This window comes from Apostichopus japonicus, chromosome 3, assembly GCF_037975245.1.
Source record: "Apostichopus japonicus isolate 1M-3 chromosome 3, ASM3797524v1, whole genome shotgun sequence".
Lineage (NCBI taxonomy): Eukaryota > Metazoa > Echinodermata > Holothuroidea > Aspidochirotida > Stichopodidae > Apostichopus > Apostichopus japonicus.
In genome coordinates, this window is record NC_092563.1 from 12,838,497 (window position 1) to 12,864,314 (window position 25,818).

Genomic DNA, 25,818 nt, shown 5'->3' on the forward strand with positions numbered 1-25,818 from the left:
AAGAGACGATGTGTTAACATTTCTCAAGAGTAGATAACTCAAGTAAAAGAGAAGCAGGTCTTTTCTCCCCTTTAATGTTCTCTCGGCAATCTCTCAGAATCAAAATTAAATATCACTAAGTTAAGTGGTTGTTAAAAGTGTCTCGAAATTAATATGTCAAGTAGATTTTTGGATATATATTCCAACGAGAGTCGAGAGTATGATTTTGTGAAGTTGCCAGCGTCGGCACGAGCTGTTCGAGAGTGTGTAATGATTAATATATTAGCAAATAAAATTCTTAACACGATTAGTGAGTGTACGCTATAACCGAGCTAGGGTCTATCTCTAACCAGCTTTAATTTGTAAGGAATATACGTTTCGATTCCCACGTATGTAATGTTTACAATTCATTGAATTCTATATAACTGTAGCAACTTAGTTCATATAATTTTAACGTGAGGTAGAGGTTATCTGGTAAGTATCCGGTAGCCTATATGGCCAATATATTGATCCGACGAAACATGAAGACATCCTGATGGCACCAACTTTGCACGATAAAATAATTATCTTTCTCTTTCAAATCTAAAAGGTAGCTCAATTGGAGAATCAAATGAAGTTTTGAAATGCCCTCCAATTACTTATCAATACTCTTTTATAAAATAACACTTGAGCGGTACTGATGAACTACCCCACAATCTGTACTCCTAGTTAGTGATTCGGTAGAGGGAAATGCTTCTTGTAGCGGTTAATGTGCCCGCCCCACAACCTCTATTTTTCTGGTTCATAAACCCAATTCCAAAGCATTGTTGTCCAGAGCTGTTGAGTTCCGTTCCGTTGATTTTGTATTTCTGCTTTATTTCTTAGGGGTGGGGTTCCTTCCGTTCTTTCAAGTCCGAAACGACTCGTTTACCATTGGTGTGCTATACTGTTGATGAATTGCATTCACCTCCCTCAGTGGTCAGATTCTGAGGTACACTATCGTCCAACGAGTCAAGTGGCAGTCCCGGGAGTAGGAAAGTGTGTTGCGATGATAGTATATGTGGCCATGCCTGGTTGGTAGATTCTATGAACACTTATCAAAAATTGAAAGCGTGATATATGCCGGTGTTCATCTACGATTATCTTCACCCTCTGTAAAGGTAAACTAACTAAGGTATACTTTCACATTGCCATTGGATTACAGGCTCAGCCCTGTTCGTTTTGTCTTTTTATCCCTGCCCATGGCTACTGCCCCGCCCACCTCTTTTCTTTCTTATGTTCCAATTTAATTGACCTGAAGTAAACAACACGAACATGTTTTCTCCGATAAAAAAGCACTTGGAATAGCCTTCAAGTAACTTCCAGATCCAAAATCGGCTTTCTTCTCACATGCCTTATTTTGTACCGAATATGTTTATATGTTTATATGTTTATATGTACCGAATATGTTTGTACCGAATATGTACCGATCCGGAATCTTTGTACCGATCATACCTAGTATGGTAGTTAATTCACTTACGTACTACAAAAATTCAGCGGCCGTTCAAAATCGAACTATCAAACGCTCTATCATTCATATTGAAGAAAGACAGACCTGTACAGTAAATGCAATATCTCTGCATCAGAAGATACATGTAGGATAATCACTTTCGATAAATGGTCATTATTTGCACCGTTAGTTTCCAAACAGTGAATGGAATAAACTACATAGTACATAGCAAATTTCTGGAATGTAGAGGAATGGTATGGGATGCGGCCTAGGCCTAGTTATATGTTTAATATACAGTAGCATTTCCGCGATATGTGCTCAACTTACGTTATATGGTGGTACACAGTATATAGACCGTTAACTTCGCGTCTCCCCTAAATTCGCGTACAGTACTGTGTTATACATATGTAGATGCACTGATACTGATAGACACTAATTGCTGTGAATTTGTAACCACTTCTTCAGTCGCAATTTAATCTACAAAACCTAATCAAAAAATGCAACAGTGACACTTTGGCTAGAAACATCAGTTTTGTATTTTGAGACACTTCTGTGGAATATTTTACCTATTTAGCGGAATAATACATAAATTTCAAGGCATGTGTGAATTTAGGGAAATGTTCCTTGCTTTGAGCTGTTTCAATACTGACCATGTCTGGCAGAATTTGGTCAAGCGATCGATGAAATCACATAGCTGAAGTATAGAACTAAACCACTGAGCTAACTCGAGATTGTCATCATCAGTAGGCCTATCTTTAAAAATCATTAATACCCTTACTATCACAAATTTTTTGTAGCAAAGATATTGTAAACTATTAAAGTGTGCTAAAAGTCCTCATGAAAGGTGGAGGAAAATGGCATTCATTTTTCTCAATTGGAAAGTTCGGAATCATAGGCCTGCTACTGTACTCACCCAGCTGCAGACAAATAAGAGCTCAGGTCAGGGGAAGGGGAAGGCTACGCTCAACATCAGAACCCTCATTATTCGTTAAGCTTTCAGGAGAATATATATATATAGAAATACAGCAACTGAATGAATAAGGACTAAACGTAATTTCTGCACCATTCATCCTGCCGTATGACAAATAACAAGACCCATTTTAGAACTTCAGCCAGCAGCTGCAGGAAAGATGGAATCCAATGTTCAAAGCCCTATGTACAGAGTCTAGGCCTAGATAGATATTACAGAATTGTTTAACAGTTATCTTCACATGCAGACTAAGGGTAGTCTGGAGATATTTAAGCCTAGAGTATATTGGTGTAGAAATGTCACATCAGGAAATATAGGATTGTATAGCTTTATTCTCAACAACCTTCTGTTTGCTTCTTAGAACTTTCCCATTGTAAGACTTGATTTCAGTTTTATACTGTTGTGTATCCAGTTATGGTCAATCTTGAACCTCCCACTATATTAGAATATTGATTTGAGCTGGTAATTTTACTCTTTTTACTTTCAAAGTCTGTCATTAGTTGCATGTGCTTCTTTATTTTCATACCATTTCACTATCTTCTCTGTACATTCAGTGACAGTTTACGAGCCAACAGACACCATCAATTAAGGTGGAAAGCTAGGCAAACTGAAAATGGCAGCCCAAAGGACTATGAAGGAGGTTTGCCTGATTGATGCTGGGATTTCAAATATCATGGACCTGGCCCTGAGCCCAGACACAGAGACTCTAAATCTGCATTGTAATTCCCTCACAACCATCGACAACCTCCATAATTTGGCTGGATTGCGCCATTTAGATCTCTCCTCAAACGCCATCACAACAATGGCTGGACTGGTGGGTCTTGTTGCTCTGCGGACCTTGAACCTATCATGCAATCTGATAAATGTTGTTGAAAATTTACAAGATCTCCAGTGAGTATTTAGAAGTGAAAATCTGTAAAATATAAATATATGATCATAGCTGTTGCCGAACTACAAAGTGATATAAAAATGTGATGTACCTTTAAGGTTTTGGTTCAGCAATTTAATACAGTTATGGCTTTGTATTTGAGGCTTGCAGTGGTTAGATGCAGGCCATGCTTAGAGAATGAAATGTATCAGATATCAAATCATTCATACTTTATCAAGTTACCTGCTGTACACTACCATACATTTAATCAACATTATAGTCGCTTAAATATATTTGGTCCCCAATTTCATGAAATCTACACAGAGTATTTCTACAAGAAAGATAACATTTTGAACAAAACTACAGTCATTTCTTGTAGATTTGTTTTTTCACCAAATGAGTAGTTGAAGAATCTGTTCAAGTTTAAATATTTTGTTCACTCAGACAGTTTTTATAGAAGTAGTAGTTACTAATATAAAAAAGAAAAACCAACTTGAAATTTCCACAACTTTTGAATTTTTCTCTATTATTTGAAACAAAGCTTGACCAGTGGAGCTAAGCAACCTGCTTTTGAAATGTGCCAAAATCAACTCAATAGGCAGTCTTAAACATTTATTAGTAAAATGCCAAAATCACAAGATACTTAAACATTTCTGTGTACATACAATTCCTTATTCTGTATGATATCATCCTTATATTGCTCATATTACAGATTTTTATGAAACAGATGTAACCATTAACAGCTCGACAGCCCACTGATATTACTTACACATTTCTCGCAGGTCTTTGATGCATCTGAACCTATCATATAACCAAATCAGCGAAGCAAAAGGCCTAAGAAAGTTGTGGGGTCCAAGTTATCAGTTGAGAAGTCTGGAGCTACAGGGTAATAACTTAACCTCAGTGGAAGACCTCATTCAATCTTTAAGAGGACTACAATGCCTGGAAGAGTTGACTCTTGAGAAAGATGGGAGTAGCAACCCAGTGTGTCAGATGTATGGTAAGAATGAGCAGTTAAAACGGATAGGCCATGGAAGATTTTTGTTTTGTTTTTAACTGATGGAAAAGGAATATTTTAAGCATCCTGATGAAATTTGCAAGCAATTCCTTAAACATGAGATAAACATCATTTTGATGAGCTGATGTATTTTGTACCCAAAGTGAACTTAAAGCAAACAGGTGTGATGTCATAGTTGGCAAACTGGCAGCAAAATGTTTTAGTTACCTTTGTTATTCACTCCATTTTGTTTACCCTGGATTAGATAGGGTTACAACTTTTACTTAAGGGTATGCGTTGTTAAACATACAGTAACAAGTTACTGTAGTGTGTTCCCATTGAGATGTATCTCCATTTTGAAGTAGGATATTTTATGTAACTTTTATAGAAAGACATAAAAGAAATTTGTCATAGTGCTTCTATGGCATCACACCTGTTTGCTTCATGTTCACTTTTGGTAGAAAACATGTGAACTTCAAATGATGTCATCTCAAAAATGGTTCGTAGGAATTGGTTGTAAATATCAAATTTTGAAGATTTACTTTGATCACCTTTTTTAAGTGAATCATCAATCTAATGACCTAGCTCGGACATACATTGTCATGGGATTATAGCATCCACAAATTTATCAAAATCGACTAAAAAAACTGCTTAAGTGAGGAGGATGAGTGGCTCACAGGTATAAACCACATTGGAATGAACAGATTTCTTAAGAAAGGAATGTAGCTTTTGATACACCCCAAAGTAATGGATAAGGCAGTGGCGTAGGAAGGTACTTTTGGGTGGGGGGGCTGAAGACTGATGGCCGGCCTGGGGGAGGGGTCTAAGGGGAGGGGTGTCCCCCTCCCCTTTGGATTTTTTTTGCATTTCCAGGTGACCTCAGATGCAATTTGGTGCAATATAGCACACTTCAACTCCCACTCCATTTTGTAAAGAATTTTGCATTTTCACCTGGCCTTAAATGCAATTTGGTGCTCCAAATGAGATTTTTTTCTCATTTGGAAATGAAAAAGGGGTTTTCTGACTTGCGGAGTGGGGGGCGGAATGATACTTCCGCCCCCCCCCCATATTTTTCACTGGGGGGCTGGCGCCCCCCCCAGCCCCCCCGGTTCCTACGCCCTTGGGATAAGGTGTAGCACAGGGATTGCACGCAAGAGAGATTTGTTAAGATCTTTAACTAGAGAGCAACAAGTTTTAATGAACAACAAAATACCAAGATTTGGTTTGACCACAATGTATGCTGAGGTGTAGACACCGAAATTGGTCTACTCAGAAACTATACATATATGTAAATTATATGTAAATTGAAGATAAATGGGCTCAAAGAGTTTGCCAATTTCTCCCACCCCCTTGCTCTTCAATTCAATCAAATCCTTTGTTAGGAAATTGGTACTTGGCATTCAACGCTCATGGTCGACTGTTGTTGACAAAAAAGCTTCATATTCTTTGCATTCCTTTATGTGTTGTTGCATTTGATATTTTAAAGCAGAATGAAGCATCCAGGTTTCATGCATTTCTGTATTCTGCGTTTTTTAGATCCTGGAAAACCTTCATGAAATCACCTTCTCTCATCCAAATACACAGCACAGAGGATATATAATATTAATAATAATAATATATAACAAAATAACCTATTTCAGAATGAATGATTTGACCAATGAGCCTAATTTTCTTTGCCTGTTCAACCTCTGAATGACACAAGTATTGATTTCTTCACAATATTCAATATATATGCTATAAATATACATCCTATTGTGCTCTTACTTTTCAGGTTACAGAACGGCACTTTTTAATGCCCTACCACAACTCAAAATTCTGGATGGTAGAGACAGAAGAGGACAAATAATGACAAAAGAAATTTCACTGAACGACATTCCTGGTAAATCAATTAACATTTTAATCTACATTATGAAATGAAATGGTTGACATTGTGACAGATCATTTTTGACCATTGAAATATAATCAAAATACTCATTGTCTCATTGATAACCAGCTATCACAGCAAAGTAGGTTGTCCCACAAAATTGTAGTAAAATAGCAAAGAAGAACTGTGTGCATTTGGTGAATATAACACTAACTTTGGGTCAGTAAAACTCCCTTTTAGGTGGATCATAGACCTACCACTATATTTGTTTTATTTCAGTAGTGATGGTGGATGATACCAATTTATCTGTTGCTTATTTGGGGTTATTCAGTTACAATGCAACATCAATTTGTCGTAAACAACTAGTCGTACACCAGACGATCTCCAAAGCTGATTTTGAATGTCTGAACAGAAATTTGGACAATCCTGGGACCATTAATAATATGCCAGTCTAGTTTGAGCTGTATGTTTGCAAATTCTTCAAACTGTATATATTTTCATGTCCTTTCATTGGGGGGAAGTATTAATATAGTTTTAAAACTGTCGTTTGTATTTTTAAACTAAGAAGTTCTTTTATGTTTCTTACTACAAGGTTTAGAGCATTACCTGGAGTTTTTGGTTTCATCTGATGCCAATGATTCAACTTCTCAGGTAAGAACTTCAATCTGCCATGAAATGATGATTGGAAGGCATTTAAAATTCACAGATGATATGTAGATCTTCATGTAAATCTGTTAAATAGTAATAACAGTAACCATTCTGCTGTGGATGATTTCTGTGAATTAAAAAGGTCAGAGGAGGAGTTGAGCACAATCGCACTTAATCTTCATCAAAAGTTGTACAGAACTTTGACATTTTGTTTTTTCATTTTACAGGAACGTTCACTCCAGCTGATAACCCCTAAGATCGATTCACTTTTAGAGAAGTTCAGGAAAGGGGCTCTGAGAAGCGATGATCAGACGACGTCTAACCCAACCACAAACTCAGAGCAAGAAGTATTTAATAGAGCTGAAGTAAGAGATGGGGTAGGTGTGAAAAGAATTTCACAGTGTTTTATATTTTCTAATATGACTAAACAATACATAAACCTAATACAAAATATGTTTGCTATAACTTTGGAGAAAAGTATTATTTTCAAAAGGGCTCTCTGCCAGGTTTTCTATCAAAATTTGCACGATCACTTTAAATCAGTTTTTGTGGACATTCTTTTATGTTAGGTTTGGTGACACAACTGCTGTTTTCTACTTTTATCAAGGATTGCCTGATTCTCTGGTCCTTTTCGTTGATGTAACATCAGCTCCCTAATTATGTGGATTTGGCCAAACCATCTCTACACTCTTTCACACACACACACCCACAGTTCCCCTCTCCCTTGAAGTCAAGAATACCAAAAAAGGCGTCAAATGTTTGAAAGCCATCCGCATACATATAATTTGTTCAATAATTTTCCATTTTCCATTTTTTATTGGATATTGTGATATTGTAGAGGCAATCACAACAATGAAAATGTTGATCTAGTAAGACTACAGGTTGCTAAGGAAAGATATAGTTAATACATATGGTATTAACTTTAGTAATTTATCAATGTTCAAACCTCAGCAATGCACAATATTAGCAAGTTTGAGGAGTTTAAGAGAGTTGGCTCTTGGTTGGCTTTAGAAACTTATGATGGTGAGAAAAAATACAGTATCAACTGCTTTATCACAATGCAACACATGGATGTTGAATGTTGCAATATGTTGTTTTGCATGAGGATTTACCATTAGTTACGGACATCAGTCATTCACATTTATGTGTGTATGTATGTATGTATGTATTTTAGATCCTCCTGCAAGCAGGAATTCGCGAAGAAGCCTCATTGGCTTATCAAAGCCGCATGCTGACTGAAGTCAGTCTCTTACATTCATATTTAACGTCCATGATTATGAATTGTCAATTATCAACAACTCTGTAACTGGACGACATACATTAATCTTGGAGTGACTCGAACCGGGGACCTTATGATTATGACAGTTCTCTTCAGCAAATGCCAAATTGGCTGTCAATGAAAAGATGAGAATGTTTTCCACTTGTTATCAGAAAATTTTGGATTCCTGACCATGAAGTAACTCATTTTGATATGTTATTTTTATTATATCTAATACTTGATTCCATTATCCTCTATCTAGATAACAACAAGACCAGAAAAGATGAAGTCAGCAAAAGATCATGAAAATAGAATTTTGGAATTGGAAAAGAAACTAAGCGATATGGTAGAGAGACGAACAACTGTAAGTCATGTGTGTGTGTGTCAAACTGGAGGATGAAAAACTCGCAATATTAATTATGTAAAAGTGTACATTTAAATTTAATGTATTGGAAACATGAAATGTAACAACTGCATTGAACTTTCTGATCATGTGATATTGTACAATTTTTGGAATTGGTCGTATAAATGGATTTACCTAGTCATGGTTCTTATGGATTTGGGTCTATCATGTGGCAGCACATTCCAACAAATTTCAATACCCTGCGACGGCTTAAGTTATGACTGCTGTTTTCTTGAATTATGACCATTGCTCTTACCTGAGCAGTATGAATATCCCGTTACGATTAGATCCATATTCTAAACGGTTCAGTTCAATTGCGTGTACTGACAGTATCAGCAGTATGAATATCCCTTTAATATTAGATCCAGATTCTGAACGGTTCAGTTCAATTACTTTGAAATTGTGACTCTATGACTAGTAGAGCCTTTGCTTGAAGTAAAACCATTGCACTTGATATCACTTACACGTATTCACCCTGTTGTTACTATTTTGTACTGAATAGTACCTGTAGTACTTGATATCACCAATGTTGTAAATCTGTGGCGTTTCTTTGCTTTCAGACTCAACTGAGCACCCCTATTAATGAGGATGGACAAGTCTCTGAAGTAGAGCAGAAGTCAAAGGTTATAGGTCGTCGAGGGCAACAGACAAAGGCTGCAAAGAGAGGTATGTTCTTGATATTAAAGGAGGCAAAGTGAGAATGTATCATCTTCAACTGTGACCTTTTAACAATAGTACAATTCAACTTTCAAGTACCCTAAGACAATTAAAAAGGAATTTTATCATTTCTTTTTGATGTGAAAAGAAAACAGGTTATCAAAAATTGCCTTTTCCAGTTAGACTAAAGATCTGGAAAGAAGATGTTAAGTTGGAAAGAATTGCTATGGAATGAACTGGGATGAAACATAAATGCTGTTTATTGCAATATGATTGTAAATTTGTGCCTCTTAGACCAGATTTTGTAATATTTATACATATTCATATTCATACATATTCATATTCATGCATAATCAGATACCTGTCGGTTTAACTAAGTGGAGGTGTATTGTTAGAGCAGTTAGTTGCTTTTAACTTTGATGGAGTATTAAACTAACTGAGTATGCTTTAGGGTACCTTCTCTTTGCTTTATTGGTCGGTTGTGGTACCATCTGATTGAAGACAAACGTAATGCAAAATACAGCTTTATAGGAAGCTTGCACTGAAATTGAACTAATGAAAAGGACAGCCAACATAAACTGAAGTAATTAGTTGAGTTGAGTTTGTATAGTCTGGATTAGTCTAGTTTAGTTTAATGTTTAAAAGTAAGTTGGTCTGACGATTCGATCCTAGCAGGATCTGCCTAAAAAATAAATTTAAAAAAAAAAACAACGGTTTTTTTTTTTTTAGCCTCTGAAGCAGATCCTGCTAGGTTCGAATGCCAGGCCAACTTACTTTTACACATTCTATTACACAGACTCTCTAGTGGATACGCAGTTTGCTTACAGTTTTATTTTATTTAGTTTAATACAAGTTAGTTAATTTAGTATTTCCCGAGAAAGCTAACAGAAGCTCATTTGAAACCCTATCCATGTGATGATCGAGGATGAACAAACCCAGCCATATATTAAGCCTTGTTTTTTGCTGATTATTGACATTTTGTGTTCTCTGTTTACGCAGGTTTTATTTAGTTGTTTAGCTAGACAAGAAGTTATCCTTCAGAAATTATGACGATGTGAATAGTTTTCTTCAAACAAAGTTGCCTTTTCAGCAGAAGAAAAAGCAAGTAGTTCTACCATCACCTTGATTACGAAATCATCCTTTTTGTTCTGAACAAGTTCTTGGGAAGAGTAACTGTTTTAGAGACTTGATGTTACGAACAGGTTTGCCTGTAATTGTCCTCAAATCTAACTATATATGTATTAAGTAATGTAAATTAGTAACTTGCTTTTATTTTAGAGATAAAGAGCCCACTTTACAGGAGCTGGCTCTGTAAGCAAAGGAGAAAGTTTACCAGAAAATATCAATTCTGAAGTATATGTTAATGAAGGTAATATGACTCCCGATCATGTTGATCATGTTGAATGTCTCATGACATGATGTTTACCAGTTACTTGTAAACCAAACAATATATTTATGTAGTGAGCTGCTGAAGTGTTACCAGGCCACTCTCTTTCCTCCATAGATACAGAACCTAACCAGTTACTTGTAAACAAAACAATATATTTATGTAGTGAGCTGCTGAAGTGTTACGAGGCCATTCTCTTTCCTCCATAGATACAGGACCTAACCAGTTACTTGTAAACAAAACAATATATTTATGTAGTGAGCTGCTGAAGTGTTACCAGGCCACTCTCTTTTATCCATAGATACAGAACCTAACCAGTTACTTGTAAACCAAACAATATATTTATGTAGTGAGCTGCTGAAGTGTTACCAGGCCACTCTCTTTCCTCCATAGATACAGAACCTAACCAGTTACTTGTAAATCAAACAATATATTTATGTAGTGAGCTGCTGAAGAGTTACCGGGCCACTCTCTTTCCTCCATAGATACAGAACCTAACCAGTTACTTGTAAACCAAACAATATATTTATGTAGTGAGCTGCTGAAGTGTTACCAGGCCACTCTCTTTCCTCCATAGATACAGAACCTAACCAGTTACTTGTAAACCAAACAATATATTTATGTAGTGAGCTGCTGAAGAGTTACCGGGCCACTCTCTTTCCTCCATAGATACAGAACCTAACCAGTTACTTGTAAACCAAACAATATATTTATGTAGTGAGCTGCTGAAGTGTTACCAGGCCACTCTCTTTCCTCCATAGATACAGAACCTAACCAGTTACTTGTAAACCAAACAATATATTTATGTAGTGAGCTGCTGAAGAGTTACCGGGCCACTCTCTTTCCTCCATAGATACAGAACCTACAGATGAGAGTGAGCAGAGTGACACTACGAACCAACAGATGCCTGGAAAGAGGAAACTTAAGAGAAAAAGTAGTTTGAAGAAGGGAAGAGTTCATAAACAAGTGCCTTCGTCAGCCTCATGCAACAGCTTACAAAGGTAACCACTGCTATCCCGTTAAATTCCATGCAAGCTATCAATCTGCCAACCATTACTGAAATCATTCACTTATTTATTTATAGAAGTAAAGGAACAAAGGTAAAACTGACTGGGAAATTATAAACAACAGAAAATGGTGAATAAATTTCATGGCTAGAACAAGATTCAAACCAGTGTCCTCTGGATTTGACACTAACCCAGCATTCTACCAACTGGGCTATCCAACCCTTAGTTGGTGAAGATCCCTATATAGCCATTTTCTTTGCTGAGAAATGCCAGTCAGAGCCTTTTCTTTGCTGGGGTTGCCAGTCAGAAACCACAGTACCTTGCATAACGTGTAACAAGGGATCACACCCTAGTGTTATTCGAAACAATTCTGAAAGCAACCGGAGAGGGCTATTTAAGAGAAATTTGGATTTTCATATAATTTTACAAATAAATGAACGACAGAAAACTTACCAGAGGTCGCTAGGTGGAATCCCATTCTAGCTTTTATTTGCTCTTCTCTATTGTTTATACATTCCAAGTCAGGTTTTGGTAGTTTGTTTACTGGAGCATGTGCTAGGGTATACTCCCCCCCCCCCTCCCCTATAACACAGAAAAAAACTTCAGATTGGTACTTGAATAGCAGATTCCTGCTACCCATAAAGCCTTGTACCAATGTTCATATCTTCTGAGTCTTTTCTTGCCATCAGGAGTTGCATGTGATTTGGCATCCCTCTACCCTGGTTCAAATAATGTGTTTGGAGAATACCGTTCTCTGCAAAGTGTGTTACTATTGCAGAAATTTGAAGGAGAAAGTGTGGAATGAGTGTCTTTAAAGTTGTTGCGAGTAGTTGAATCCTGATGAGATGTCAAACTGCATGCATAGACAAAATTATTCAGGAGATAGTGATTTTCATTTACCATTTATGAATTTGTGGTTGACAGTTTGTCAAAAGTGCATTATCTCATTAAACCCCTACCCCCTTCTCCTACAAGAATTGCTCTGTTTTCAAAGCCAAGTACATAAAACATTAGATATTTGTCATACCTCATTTGCAGCTTAAAACTTCTTTAGTTAAAAGAAGTGATCTTAGATGGAACTTGAGATAATTTTATAAAAATCTAAACCAATACCGTGCCTTAAATAGATACTTTTGTTCCTCGTAGGATACCAGGCCAGAGGACAGAGGGGAGAAGTTTTTCTGCTGAGAGGAAGACAAAATCGACGGTCGAGCAAGACTCAGAGAAGCTTGTAAGTAGTATTGAGGGTATAAATGTGTGGTAAAAAGATGGATTGAAACATGATGTTAAGATAAATAATTTAGTAATAAATTATTATTTAGAATTGCCGAGATATGTCAATTTGATTTGTAGTTATTAAATTACAAAACTATGAATTATGGTTCTGTTTCTAAAGGAATAGCTAGTGTATTCATCAAAGTGGTTTTAAATAACAAGCTCAAATAACTGGTTGTTAAATATCAACATAAGTATCAGAATAGTTTAGATATCTTACAGAAAAGCTTGTAATTAGTATTGTGGGTGTAAATGTGTGGTAAAATGGTGGATTGAAACATGTTGTTAAGATAAATAAGTTAGTAATAAATTATTATTTGGAATTGCTGTTATATGTCTATCTACTTTGGTTTGTATTTATTGAATTCCAAAAGTAAGAATTATGGTTCTTATCTATATAATAATCAAAGTGATTGTAAAACTAACAAGTTGTTAAAGATCAACAAAAGTATCAGAATAGTTTAGATATCTAACAAATTCATTCCAAATTTGTGATTAGGACTGAATGGTTAAAAAAGACATCTCTCTGTTTCCAACTTTATAACTTGGTATGTTTCTGAGATTTTAATGGAGTTTTTTCTTGAGTTGATTGTTATCGGTATTCAGATACTATTCGATACTAAAACACAAAACTCTTTACTTTTTTAGCTTGATTAATCAAGTTTCATTTCAAACAAAATTTTAGTAAATGTATAACTTGTCAAGCTTGTTGACCAACCTCAATAAACTGCTTGAAGATTATTCATGGCCTAGAGGAAAGACACATCAAAGTCATTCTTTTTATCTTTCTTCTTCTTAAACTGAAAGAATTACACAAAAAGGCCTGAAAAATACAAAGCTGTAATTTTCTCAGTAGTAGATGCAGTGTGATCAAGTCCCTTCATATCAATTATACTCTGACCACAGAAGTTGTTAACAAGTTGAACGACCCATGAATACCTACTTAAAAACACAGGAAAGAAAAGGCAGCCTGTTAAGTTTACCCTGTTACATTAAGCTAAAGGTTTGAAGGCACAGTTTGGATATGTTGAGTTTTAACAGTAGCTAGATGCTGGCTTTACAGGGATTATGAAATCTGATATTTTTAATATAGTATATAATACAGAGCAGATTAATCCAACTCCCAGCTTCATATCTTGATACATTTTTGAGATAAATAGGGAGCTTGTCTTTAATTGGAAGAGCACGGTGTGCAAAGTTTTGCGGTGTCATACGCAGACTACACCAACAGCTGCTTTTGTGTTCCTTGAAATTGAAATGTTAAAACCTTGGGAAATAGTTCAATTGTGTGATTGCATGTTTATTTTATATTGGTAATTGCAGCAGTGAAAAACACAATGAAAAACAGTTTGTCCATGTATGACATCACAAAGTATCGTACAACGTGCTTATCCAAAATGATAAAAGATTATTGCTAATGTTATTGTCATTGTTATTTACATCATTGTTACTATCATCATAATGGTCATCATTGTTAGTTGTTTTATTTTTATGTTTAGTACCATTGTTATTGATCATTGACAATACTATCAACTATAATAGATTATTATTAATTTCATTGTCATTGTTATTAATATCATTGTTACTATCATCATAATGATCACCATTGTTTTATTTGTTTTATTGTTAGTTTAGTACCATTGTTATTGACCATTGACAATATAATAGATTATTATTAATTTTGTTGTCATTGTTATCATCTTCACTGATACAATCGTTACTATCATTACAATTATCATTAGTTCTGTGTATCATGATAATCATCAATTCTATTGTTTATTATTATATTATTGGTTTTAATCATTGTTGTTACCTGTTTACCAGATATTCCTTCAAGAATTGGATCAGGAAAGAGTTCGACGTTGGAAAGCAGAACAAGCAGCAATCAAGCTGGCTGATAGGATCAAAGTTTTACAGACTCAAGGTATTTGTCGTCCCATCACGGTACTTTGTTTACTTTTATCCTCTTCTCAACGAGAATAATCACCATATTTACATTTTCTATTGCAAAGAGTGTTTCTTACCTTACTTTATTTTTAACTCTTACTGAATGAAAGGTTTATGAAAATTATTGTGAGACTACAGGAACATTCAAATGTCCATTTTCCTTGGAAGTATTTGTTACATAACCTTACAAAGGCCATGTGAAATTACCATTTAAAGACCAACTATGGAGACTTTTCGATGAACATAAAATCCCACCATTGCATGTATGTCATCCTTAACTCACTCCAATTACATTGCTGTAATTAACTTTACCAATTTCGGACGTTAAATACGTGAAAAATGGGAAGAAATTCAGCTTTTTAGGGAACCTATTTCAGACATTTCTGAAACATTCCTGAGACATCAGGTGACCATGTGACGTCACCGTTGGTATACCTCACTCACAACAATACTTTCAGTGTGTAAAGTTTTAAACTTGAGCTGCCAAAAACATCAACGATATTACTCCTTTTTCCCTGAAATGCCACAAATCTGTGTTGTTGGAGGTTGCAGTTATACGTCAGCCAACAAAAGCATCAGCTTTTATAGCTTTCCGAGTAGAAGAACCGACGTAAAACACCATAGACTTTGGATCAATTTTGTGAGATCCACAGGGAAAGATTTTTCAGCTCCCGGAGTATCTCATGCCCATGAGTCTACATGCATAACCCTGCCTCTGTGTATGCTGCAAATGTCTCATTCTGCAAAAATTATATACTGTCGACAGCTGTGTCGGACATAGCTAATGTGAAATTGACCCTTTCAAGTCTCCTCGTAAACACGCCCTGGACGTCCTTACATGTAACATTATATCACGCAATTGACAGTATAATATTTACTGTAAGAGATGACCTTGTATATACCTTGCCTATAGGGTAGCATTGTTAGTACATGTAGTGAGTTGGCTCACAGCATGTGTAAATAGTCATGTTAGGATTTCATCGCATTTATCTATTTCATTTGTTGTATTCCAGTATCGTGAGTTTGTGATACATGTGTCATATTGTCCGTTATGTTTATTCCGGCATCTGCATGGTCCAAGGAGTTGGATAAAAACGGTTCTATGTAGCGATCAGACGTTTTATTTCGTTAGTGACTGTCTTGTGATTGTGGGATGTTACTGGTCAAGGCCTGTTTCAACTAGACCTAACTCTATGGAATTACACAGAGTCACGGTAGTATTTCGCCCAGGATTGAACGAGAAACATGGATTTGGATATTCACTGCTAAATTTGGTTTATTGAAAGGATACTTTTTCTGTGTTTGTACTTTTGGATATTAAAACGAATAAGTACTATGTTCAGCTGAAGCTTAGTCATGTATATGCTACCCTGGTTGATTCGGGTCAGCATCTTCTCGTAGTTGTTCGATTATGTTTAGTGTCTTTTTGGTAATTCGTTGACAGTAATGTAAGCCATTTTCCCGTCACAAATCACGCATGAGGCATCTTTTAGGTCTATTCTTCTGTTCAGTTTGCTGTATCTTGCGAGGCAAATTGTATTACGGAATCGGCAAGCTGCTTGCATGCATTGTCTACAGTATATTGTACCGTACGTAACTATTGACGCTTCGCTATGTAAATGATGCCTCCATTTGAGTGGAATTTTGCTAATAAAATAACCCATTTTACTAAATTATCTGCTTAAAATTGTCTTAAAACTAGTTGTTTATCTGTATGTGTTCCTGTTTTAAGCTAACAGCTTTTCAAGCGCTCGAAATTGGAAGTCAAATACAGTACAATTGTCTGCTATCTGTGTACAAACAGTGCCCATTTCAGCGTTTGATTTTCGCGGTATACCAACAATGACGTCACACGGTGACCAGAGGCTCCTTTGGGTCAATCTCTGTTTTCAGACATTTCAGCGGTACATGTCATGTGACTTCCCAAAATGTCCATTTCGTGGTCGTTTTTTGATGGGTTAAGGTAGGTTTTCGAAGATTATTTTTTACACATGTTGATTATGGGTATGTAAACTCCCAAATTAATGGAAAATCCCACAAAAAAAATTTGTCTCCATAGTTGGTCTTTAACATTAATACCCCTTAGAGAAAAATGACATACAATGAAGCAATTCATCTTGTTAATGCCAAGCAAAATGCAAGAATACATGACCATATTCCATCATGTCTTACTTTACAATGTAATATATAGCAACCTCTGTAGAAAGAACCTAAATATTTCTAGTGGTTGATGATGAAAAAAATTACAACAAATTTGAAAACTGCTTTGCCAAATGTAAGCAATCACTTGAATATTCCCAGGTTTTGCCCCACAATTAAATTACATTTTAATAATAGTCATTGAAATATTTGTCTCTCTCGTATTTGAAATTAATACTTTCTATTTGACAAGTTAAGTTTAGCCTTTTTTTATCTCTCTGTTTCTGGACAGCGTCTGAGGAACAAGAGATCCAGAGTGTGGCTGTTCATGCCACCAGTCGAATCAAAGAAGTCTTGATGAGGGAGAAGGACCACCGCATGAAACTGGAAGACGAGAGGAATTCTCTCAAGGTAAAGACATCTGTCGAATCTATGTAAAACAGCACTGCAGTTATTGTTCAAATTATTCCCCATGGAATGTTCATTTCTTGATGTTGCGTTAGTACAAGTTTAAACCGTGGGTTCTTGCGATCTCATATAATTTTGGTGTTGTCTGCTTTTTCAAATGTTTCAATCTAGTTAAATGCTGGCAAGGTTTAAAACCATGGATTCTTGCATTCTCGTATATTTTGAAGTCGTCTGCTTTTTCAAGTGTTTGAATCAAGTTAAAAAATGTTTGAATCAAGTTAAAAAATGTTTGAATCAAGTTTAAACCATGGATTCTGGCAATCTCATATATGTTGGTGTTGTCTGCTTTTACAAATGTTTGAATCAAATTAAATGCTGGCATGGTTTAAAACTGTGGATTCTTGCGATCTCATATATTTTGATGTCGTCTGCTTTGATGTTTGAATCAAGTTAAATGCTGGCATAAAAACAGCCAAACAAATGTTGGGTCTGAAAACCACAATATTGTTTCCAACCTGCATGTTCCTTGTACATCAGTTAAATTGAAGGTTAAGTTCAAATTACCAAAGGATAATTAGAATTGTAGTCTGGTATTTAGATTTATAGCATGGGAGGAACAGTTTATTTCTCTTTTTCTTGAGATTTTAACATTGTACTGGTATTTCCAGGTTAAAGTAACATCTAAAATGTAAGTATATATGTGACACTTTTGCCTGCAATTTTTTAAGAAAGAAAATAACATTGTCTCAGATGTGTTCCATTAATTCTTGTTTGTAGAGACAAGTTGAAACCTTGGTTGGTAAGCTAGAGGAAGTGGTTGGAGCTATAGAGGGTAAAGATAAAGCCTTGGAAGCGATGGAGATAACAGCTAAGAGGATGGAATCAGAGAGACTGCAGCAACAAGCCCATGAGGTAAGCAGAGTTAGCATGAAGGATAAGGTGAAGGCATGCAACTTGAATTGAAAGAACCCACTCATTTGTTACGCACTATAAACATGGTGAGTTCACAGGGCCTTTTTGCTTTTATGTAAGTAGAAAATATTACTCCAGTTTAAATACAGCCTGCTCCATGTTATTGGAGCAAATCGAGATAATTTAGGTGAAGAGAGGAATTGCCTCCCTCCTGTGTCCCCCACCCCCCACCACCTCAAATCACCACCTCTCCTTCCTATTCATGTGTTGATGTGATTACTGTGTGTGGGGTGACAATACAGATTATTTATCGTAGTTCTCACAGATGAATATCCATGAGTACAGTTTGGCTAGTCTAAAATGAATTATGTTTATGACCTTCAACACATTTCATTTTCTGTTTCTGTATTCTGCTTAGGCCAAACAGTTACAGGAATATCAGCTAAAGTTGGGAGCAAGCAGTCGTGAGCTTGATCTACTTAGGTCTCATGTGAAGAACTCCGAAGTCAAGATTACGCAATTGCAGGAACTATTGGCAACAAGAGAACAGGAACACAGGTATTAGGGTAGTGAGACATGTCAGTCCGTTGCTATGGTGATTGGCAGCCAACAGGTATTAGGGTAGCTAGCATGTCAGTCCGTTGCTATGGTGATTGGCAGCCAACAGGTACTAGGGTAGTGAGACATGTCAGTCTGTTGCTATGGTGATTGGCAGCCAACAGGTACTAGGGTAGTGAGACATGTTAGTCCGTTGCTATGGTGATTGCCAGACAACAGGTACTAGGGTAGTGAGACATGTCAGTCCGTTGCTATGGTGATTGCCAGCGAATAGGAACTCGTTGCACTTTTTAAGTCAAATAGAACTCAGTTGTGACGGCAAAGGAAACAGGAAAGCAAGTTAGAAGAATATAATATTCACTAATGATGTTGCAGAATGTTAGTCAATGGCCGTGGAGGATGAAGTTACATGGTATCCCTACATCTGGTGGTTACTTAAATTGCAGATAACTATCTCACTCACTTATAATTTATCTAAGTATTTCTTATTATTGGTCCTACACATTTACAACAGTAATCAGGCAACAGTAACACTATTCAATTGCCGTACTAGGGGTTGTGCAGTTTGAGTCTAGCTAAAACTCTGTAAATACCTACAACAGTTCCAAAAGATTAAAAATTACAACAGAAATCATATTGTGGCAAAATATTTCTGCCATAGTGATTAAGTACAGGAACTAAATGCGAATCGGGAATCTATTTCTATCATTTTTGTTTTTAGTAATGATAACAAAATGTTGATATATATATTCATCCTTTTTTTAAATTTTCATATAATTTTCTTTTGCCATCTGACAGGAATGAGATGAAGCATTTCTACAAACTTGACAGTAGAGAGCTTCAGGAAGTTGTTAACCAGCAGGTAGCCAGAGAGAAAGAAAGCCACCAGAAAGAAATATTACTAAAGCAAGAAAAGTGAGTGTTTCTATTGGCTGTGGATTAAATATTGGCCACTAGGATCTGACATCTTTTACCTTATCTTTTTGTTTCTTTTCATATTTTGAGGGTAGAATGTGAACAGTGTTGCCAGTGATACCATCATTAGCCTCTCTGTTAAGAGATTCAATGTTTTACGGTTCAACATTTGCAAAATCCTTCTCCATTACAGAAAAGAAACATTGTAATAAAATAAAGGAAAACATAATATAATTGAAACACGTGGCTGGATGATATCATATTTAGACTTGGTCAAGTCTCCAGCCTTCTGTGTGAAGGATCACTAACTCCCAAATCTCCCAAATAGAAGAACAAATTTTGTAGCTGTTTGTGGAAGTTGTCCATGATAATAATTGTAGGGTTTGTATCTTCTTTCGATAAGGAAACATTATATAAGATAACATTATTAAATGAATGAACTGTTGACATAGTGTTGTACAGGGTGCATTCTTCTCTCAAATTCCCTGGCCCTCTACCAACCATTGAGTAAATCTAAGTGTTATGGTAACAGGGGTTTTCATATTTGTGCTCCACTTCTATGGAATGCCCTGCCGCAGGCATTTCGTCTTTAACGCACCTTTGAATATTTTAAGTCCCAAATTATAACTCAACTTTTTATCAAGTACTTATTTGTCTTAACATTGTTTATATTAGTTTCATTATTTGATATATATATTTTCTTTGACTACTTTTTCTTTTGTGTAAAGTGCTACATAAACATATAGTATTATATTATTATGATTATTATTATTATTATTATGATTAGTATGATTATTCATGATTTCTTTCTTACCACAGAATTGGAGATCTCTCGAGACAGTATGCAGATCTGGAAGATGAATTCCGTTTAGCTCTCAGACTGGAAGAGGATAGATACCAGAAGGTTTGTACCAGTCATGAAATGTGATATTTCTGATGGAATGTTTGTCATTCAGGCAATGTCAGGTGCAGTAATCAACAGTTGTATAAATGGACTCAGTTTATATTCTGACAGCTATAGGGAGTTTGGTTTCAGTAAGATACAAACACAGTCCATGTTGTAGCAATGAGCAACCTGGCACCAGTGCAGCAATAGAATTGGGCCCACAAAGGAGAGTCCACATTTATCCATGCCCAACCATGGTTTGGGCTTGGGTTTGAGAATTATTTGATATTTGGCACATCTTTTAGGCCCAGATTTAAGAAAATGAATAAAATATGATATTAATACTTATCTGTAGTCAATTGGTCGTCATACACTGCTGTGCTGGGCATAAGGTCCAATAAGTGGTGCTGATCATCATCATTGGTATCGCCTGGGGGAGAGGGGCGAGGGGCTAAGTTGTTGAATAATACTGTTTGAATAGCTATGTACTATAACCAATTCAATGCAGTTTAATTCAGTGATTTTATTATGCTACAAGAACATTAACGTAAAGAAGAAATTTGCATCTCCGTATCACCTTGAACAGAGAACTGCAGTAATATCTTGGATTTACACGTAGGAAGCTGAGCACAGCAGGTAAATGGGGTTGTTAAACCATGCATTCCTTCACCTGGTATAGCCACTTGACTTATTCAAGAGTGTTGCTTGACAGTGTTCCTGAGCTGAGTCTTCTGTAGAATTGGTATTTCTGGTTTGCAAATTGGGAACTGGGGTTTGGTTCGGTTGCTTCAATTTGTTTAAAACATAGCTGCATTACAGTGATGATGAATGGGCTGCCTCCACCTCCCCTCGGTAGTTAAAGAGTGGTGAGATGGCTAGCTACTGTCTTGTCTGTTGGATGGGGATGTTATATATGTGGCAGTCCTGGCCATCATGAAGTGGAGGCTTGGTATAAGCATATGTTCATGCACGTGGATAAGTTTTCAAATGTGCTTCTGTTGGTTTCCTAACTCTTAGGAAATACAAAGCTAGACTAAAGACACAATGGAAGACATGATTGACAAGACTTCTGGTTCAATTTTACAAGAAGACTTGTTGCTCTTTATTTCCTTATTAAACGTAATTGACATACAAGGTGAAATATGAAGCTAGGTAGATATGTGAACTGACCACAACAAATGCAAAAGGTAACTAAACAAACCATACTAGTGAACAAAAACAACATACAGAGGAAGAACAGGAACTATTAAAAACTAATCAGCGACTAGTTGAGCTACGTAACATGGATTTATAGTTAGTGTGTTAGTATGTGATATCTTGCACCCATCACTCAGAGAGCAGCCAAAAAACGAATAACAATAGGTACCAATTAAACACTAATAGCCATAGTAATAAAAAAGTAAACTTGATCTGATAATGCTGAATCTGACAAAAATGTCCTGAAATACTGCTTGCAATAATATTGTGCTGGTAGGTTACGGTGGTACTTTAATACTTATTGGTAGTATGAGTATACCACTTGTGCATACACAGAATATAAAGAATCCAGCTATTAGGAGAGTACACATACTAACACACACACACACACATACTAACTCAAACAACAATGTCCAGTAATATAAGTTCACATTACTTGTGCATACACAGAATATAAAGAATCCAGCTATGAAGAGAATGCACATACTAACACATACTAACTCACACAACAGTGTCCAGAGGATTCCTGTCCATCTGGCTCAGTTACATGTTATGCAAATCACAACAGAGTGCAGAAATCTGATTTGTTCAGTAGTTTTATCACAGCATAGTTAATATCTCTGTAGTGGTATGGTAATAGAGATGCAGAATGATAAGTCAAAATTAAACTTTAGAGATCACCACCACCATCACCCTACCTCACATCCCAAACTTGAAGGTTTCAATTACTAGTTCTGCATATATGCATGCAGAGCAAACTTAAGAAAACTTTAAGGTTTGTTCAAAAGGAAGTCCAAAGTATAGACAATGTTCTATATAGCAACCTTGCAATTTCCCATCAACCCCTCTCCTCCTTTTAACTTGATTTTAATAAAAAGCAAATATTTTCTTCACACTGTTGACATTATACCATCCTTCAATACCAATACTTCTCTGATTCTTGTTCAGTATTGTTATAATTTTCTAAGAATTTCGGTCCAACTTGCACGTTTGGTGTTGTAATTTTATTTGCATTGAAATGTTTTCAACCAGTGAGAGAAGAGGGAGGGAGGGAGACAAAAGGAATGGTCATGCAAGTACCCCCAAAACAGCTCAAACTATTATAATACATTATTTCTTAGCTGGTGATTGGCCCCCATTATTTTCTGTAGAATAAGTGTGGCCTTGAGTGATTTGTTTGCCATTTAACAAATCAGTTAAATATTCATTTTGTTTCAATAACAGGTCTATGATGCCTATGAAACTTTACGGCATGAGTCATCAACGATAAAAGATGGGATAGAGGTGGCAACGAGCAAAGAAAGGCGTGCCTCGGCTCTTGTCAACGAACTAACTACCGTAAGTTATATAATAATCATCATATAATAAATAGTAAACTTAAGCAAGGCGTGCCTCGGCTCTTGTCAATGAACTAACTACCGTAAGTTTTATAATTATCATCATGTAATAAAACTTAAGAAAGGCGTGCCTCGGCTCTTGTCAATGAACTAACTACCGTAAGTTTTATAATTATCATCATGTAATAAAACTTAAGAAAGGCGTGCCTCGGCTCTTGTCAGTGAACTAACTACCGTAAGTTTTATAATTATCATCATGTAATAAAACTTAAGAAAGGCGTGCCTCGGCTCTTGTCAATGAACTAACTACCGTAAGTTTTATAATTATCATCATGTAATAAAACTTAAGAAAGGCGTGCCTCGGCTCTTGTCAATGAACTAACTACCGTAAGTTTTATAATTATCAACATGTAATAAATAATAAACTTAAGAAAGGCATGCCTCGGCTCTTGTCAATGAACTAACTACCGTAAGTTTTACAATTATCATCATGTAATAAAACTTAAGAAAGGCGTGCCTCCGCTCTTGTCAATGAACTAACTACCGTAAGTTTTATAATTATCAACATGTAATAAATAATAAACTTAAGAAAGGCATGCCTCGGCTCTTGTCAATGAACTAACTACCGTAAATTTTACAATTATCATCATGTAATAAATAGTCAACTTAAGAAAGGCGTGCCTCGGCCCTTGTCAATGAACTAACTACTGTAAGATTTATGATTATCATCATGTAATAAATAGTAAACTTAAGAAAGGTGTGCCTCGGCTCTTGTCAATGAAATAACTACCCTAAGTTTTATGATTATCATCATGTAATAAATAGTAAACTTAATATTCCTTTTATGCAGAAATACATCTGGGATTAATGTTTACTATTTAAGCTTTACATCCTTCAGACCAAGCCAGTTAGGCACCGTGTCTAGATTCAGATGCTGAGGGGGCTGCAGCATCACTGCAGATAGACAGCATAGGACATAATGTGTCACATGATTGCAGGTCTGCAGAAATAACCTGTTTGATATTGATTAAGCCTTCCTAATTGTGATTTTGCAGCTGCTCTGGCTTCTCTTTTTGTAATGGTGCCGTCAGTGTTTCAGCTGATAGGATAACCAAATGAAACTAAGCTATCTATGTGGTTTCAAACATTTGGCTACCTTAGGCAACAGTTAAGTCACTTGATGGACAAGAATGATATTTTCCACACAGTTGATGGAACTCTTTATTTTTCTTTACAAACCTTTGTCTAATGGTGCTAATTTTCATTGTTTTTTTGTGTGTAAGTTTGTCAGATTAAAGTAAGAGATTTTGTTTTCAGGCACCTTTTCATTCAGGCTTTCCCGACGGTACAGTTATTCTGTTATAAGTCAGATAGTGGTACAGCCTCCATTTCTTGCAATCAAAGTTTTATGCCTGTACTGTTTGTGTAGCTGATATGAAAGAGACAATGTTTAGTAAGTGAGACATACCAAATTGACTGAAGTGTTTGTTTGTGTTCCAGGTGATCTGTTTTGTTCCAAGATTGATTTAAAGTTCTCTCCATTTCCTACTTCCTGTAACAAGGAAAGTTATCATGATGGGGAAAACATGTAGCTTCTTCAAGAGGATGTAATTAATTTTCACCCAATTATGAGATATTTCTTTCCCCCTCACAGATGGTGAAAGAACAAAAAGGGAGACTTAACGAGTTATCAAGATCAAAGCAGGAGATGGCTACTAAAACAAGGGTTCGTTTTGTTTTTAATTTCATTTGTAATATTCATACATAATGGATACCCGACATGGATAAACCCATTTGGTTGCTATTATGTAATTGATATCGATATTTTGTCCAACACTTTTTATTGCTATGCTTTATTTTACCAGTTGCAACCCACTGAATCTTCAATCAATCTAATTCCATAATATCTGGGGCAAATATTGATGGTCTTTAAGAATCAGATTATGTTTTCAGTCTCTTACGTTCAATGTTGGATTATAGGGAGAATGCTGCCACCAATAATAATAGTTAATGCTTTGATTGTTAATCCTGCTCACAAATATCTGTAAATCAGTGATGAAACTGATAAATGACAAACCAGGACATAATTCACTGTTTCACATTTTATAGGAGTGATTTTGAAGTGCATGAATGTTATCACAAGTTACTAAAAATGGGAAGGGTTTGTGTACAAAACCTGCTACTCATTCTTTGTATTTAAACTGTGGCAGTTTGTGGGTAATTTTGAGTAACATTTTGCTAAATACCTGTACAACAAAACTTAAATCTTGTAAGCTATGTAAAAGAGATGACTGGAGTGTTAAAGTGCAACATTTTTGGTCATGTTTGAATTAATTTCTACGTCTGAAGCCTCGTGAGCAATGCCCTACTGAACCTGACCCGACTCTGCTCGGCCATCCATGGAAAATCATGGGTAGTCAGGCAGTGGGTGTTTGTGCTTAAGACTTGTATGGTGCTTTGCTTACAGTCATGGTAACTCAACATGTACTAGTTGCCTGACGGTTTACTACTAACATGGTCTAGTTTTAACAAATTTAACCAATAATGGGAATTTTGTTTTCATGTGACCAAAAGTAGCATTGGTCGTAAATAGGAAACAGTTATTGTGTGTGCTCATCAGCTGCTTATATGCTAGGGTCAAGTTAAAGACCATTGATCTTCATCATTATCTGAAACTAAGTCACTACCCGCGAGTTGAGTCTGGTCCCATTCTGTCGTGGCAGTGTGTGGGCTGCTTG

The 25,818-nt window shown here is 36.0% G+C and overlaps 1 protein-coding gene across 6 annotated transcripts in view; it reads left to right on the forward strand.

Annotated features, from left to right (window-relative positions):
- Nucleotides 1-1,477: 1,477 nt before the first annotated feature.
- LOC139963617 (leucine-rich repeat and coiled-coil domain-containing protein 1-like) overlaps nt 1,478-25,818 on the forward strand; it is a 46,476-nt gene continuing 22,135 nt past the window's right edge. The window contains exons 1-19 of one of the 6 annotated variants that reach the window (XM_071964617.1): nt 1,478-1,592; nt 2,972-3,308; nt 4,068-4,285; nt 6,054-6,161; nt 6,739-6,797; nt 7,022-7,171; nt 8,315-8,416; nt 9,016-9,121; nt 11,353-11,500; nt 12,653-12,737; nt 14,606-14,705; nt 17,160-17,278; nt 18,053-18,187; nt 18,606-18,745; nt 19,544-19,660; nt 20,480-20,564; nt 22,968-23,047; nt 23,592-23,625; nt 24,735-24,806. In XM_071964617.1, the coding sequence (XP_071820718.1) occupies nt 3,031-3,308; nt 4,068-4,285; nt 6,054-6,161; nt 6,739-6,797; nt 7,022-7,171; nt 8,315-8,416; nt 9,016-9,121; nt 11,353-11,500; nt 12,653-12,737; nt 14,606-14,705; nt 17,160-17,278; nt 18,053-18,187; nt 18,606-18,745; nt 19,544-19,660; nt 20,480-20,564; nt 22,968-23,047; nt 23,592-23,625; nt 24,735-24,806 (2,136 nt within the window). In that variant the 5' untranslated portion in view covers nt 1,478-1,592; nt 2,972-3,030. Of the gene's footprint in view, nt 1,702-2,971; nt 3,309-4,067; nt 4,286-6,053; nt 6,162-6,738; nt 6,798-7,021; nt 7,172-8,314; nt 8,417-9,015; nt 9,122-11,352; nt 11,501-12,652; nt 12,738-14,605; nt 14,706-17,159; nt 17,279-18,052; nt 18,188-18,605; nt 18,746-19,543; nt 19,661-20,479; nt 20,565-22,967; nt 23,082-23,591; nt 23,626-24,734; nt 24,807-25,818 lie in introns of all 6 variants that reach the window. The other 5 variants (XM_071964628.1, XM_071964578.1, XM_071964589.1 and 2 more) reach the window with 5 other exon arrangements.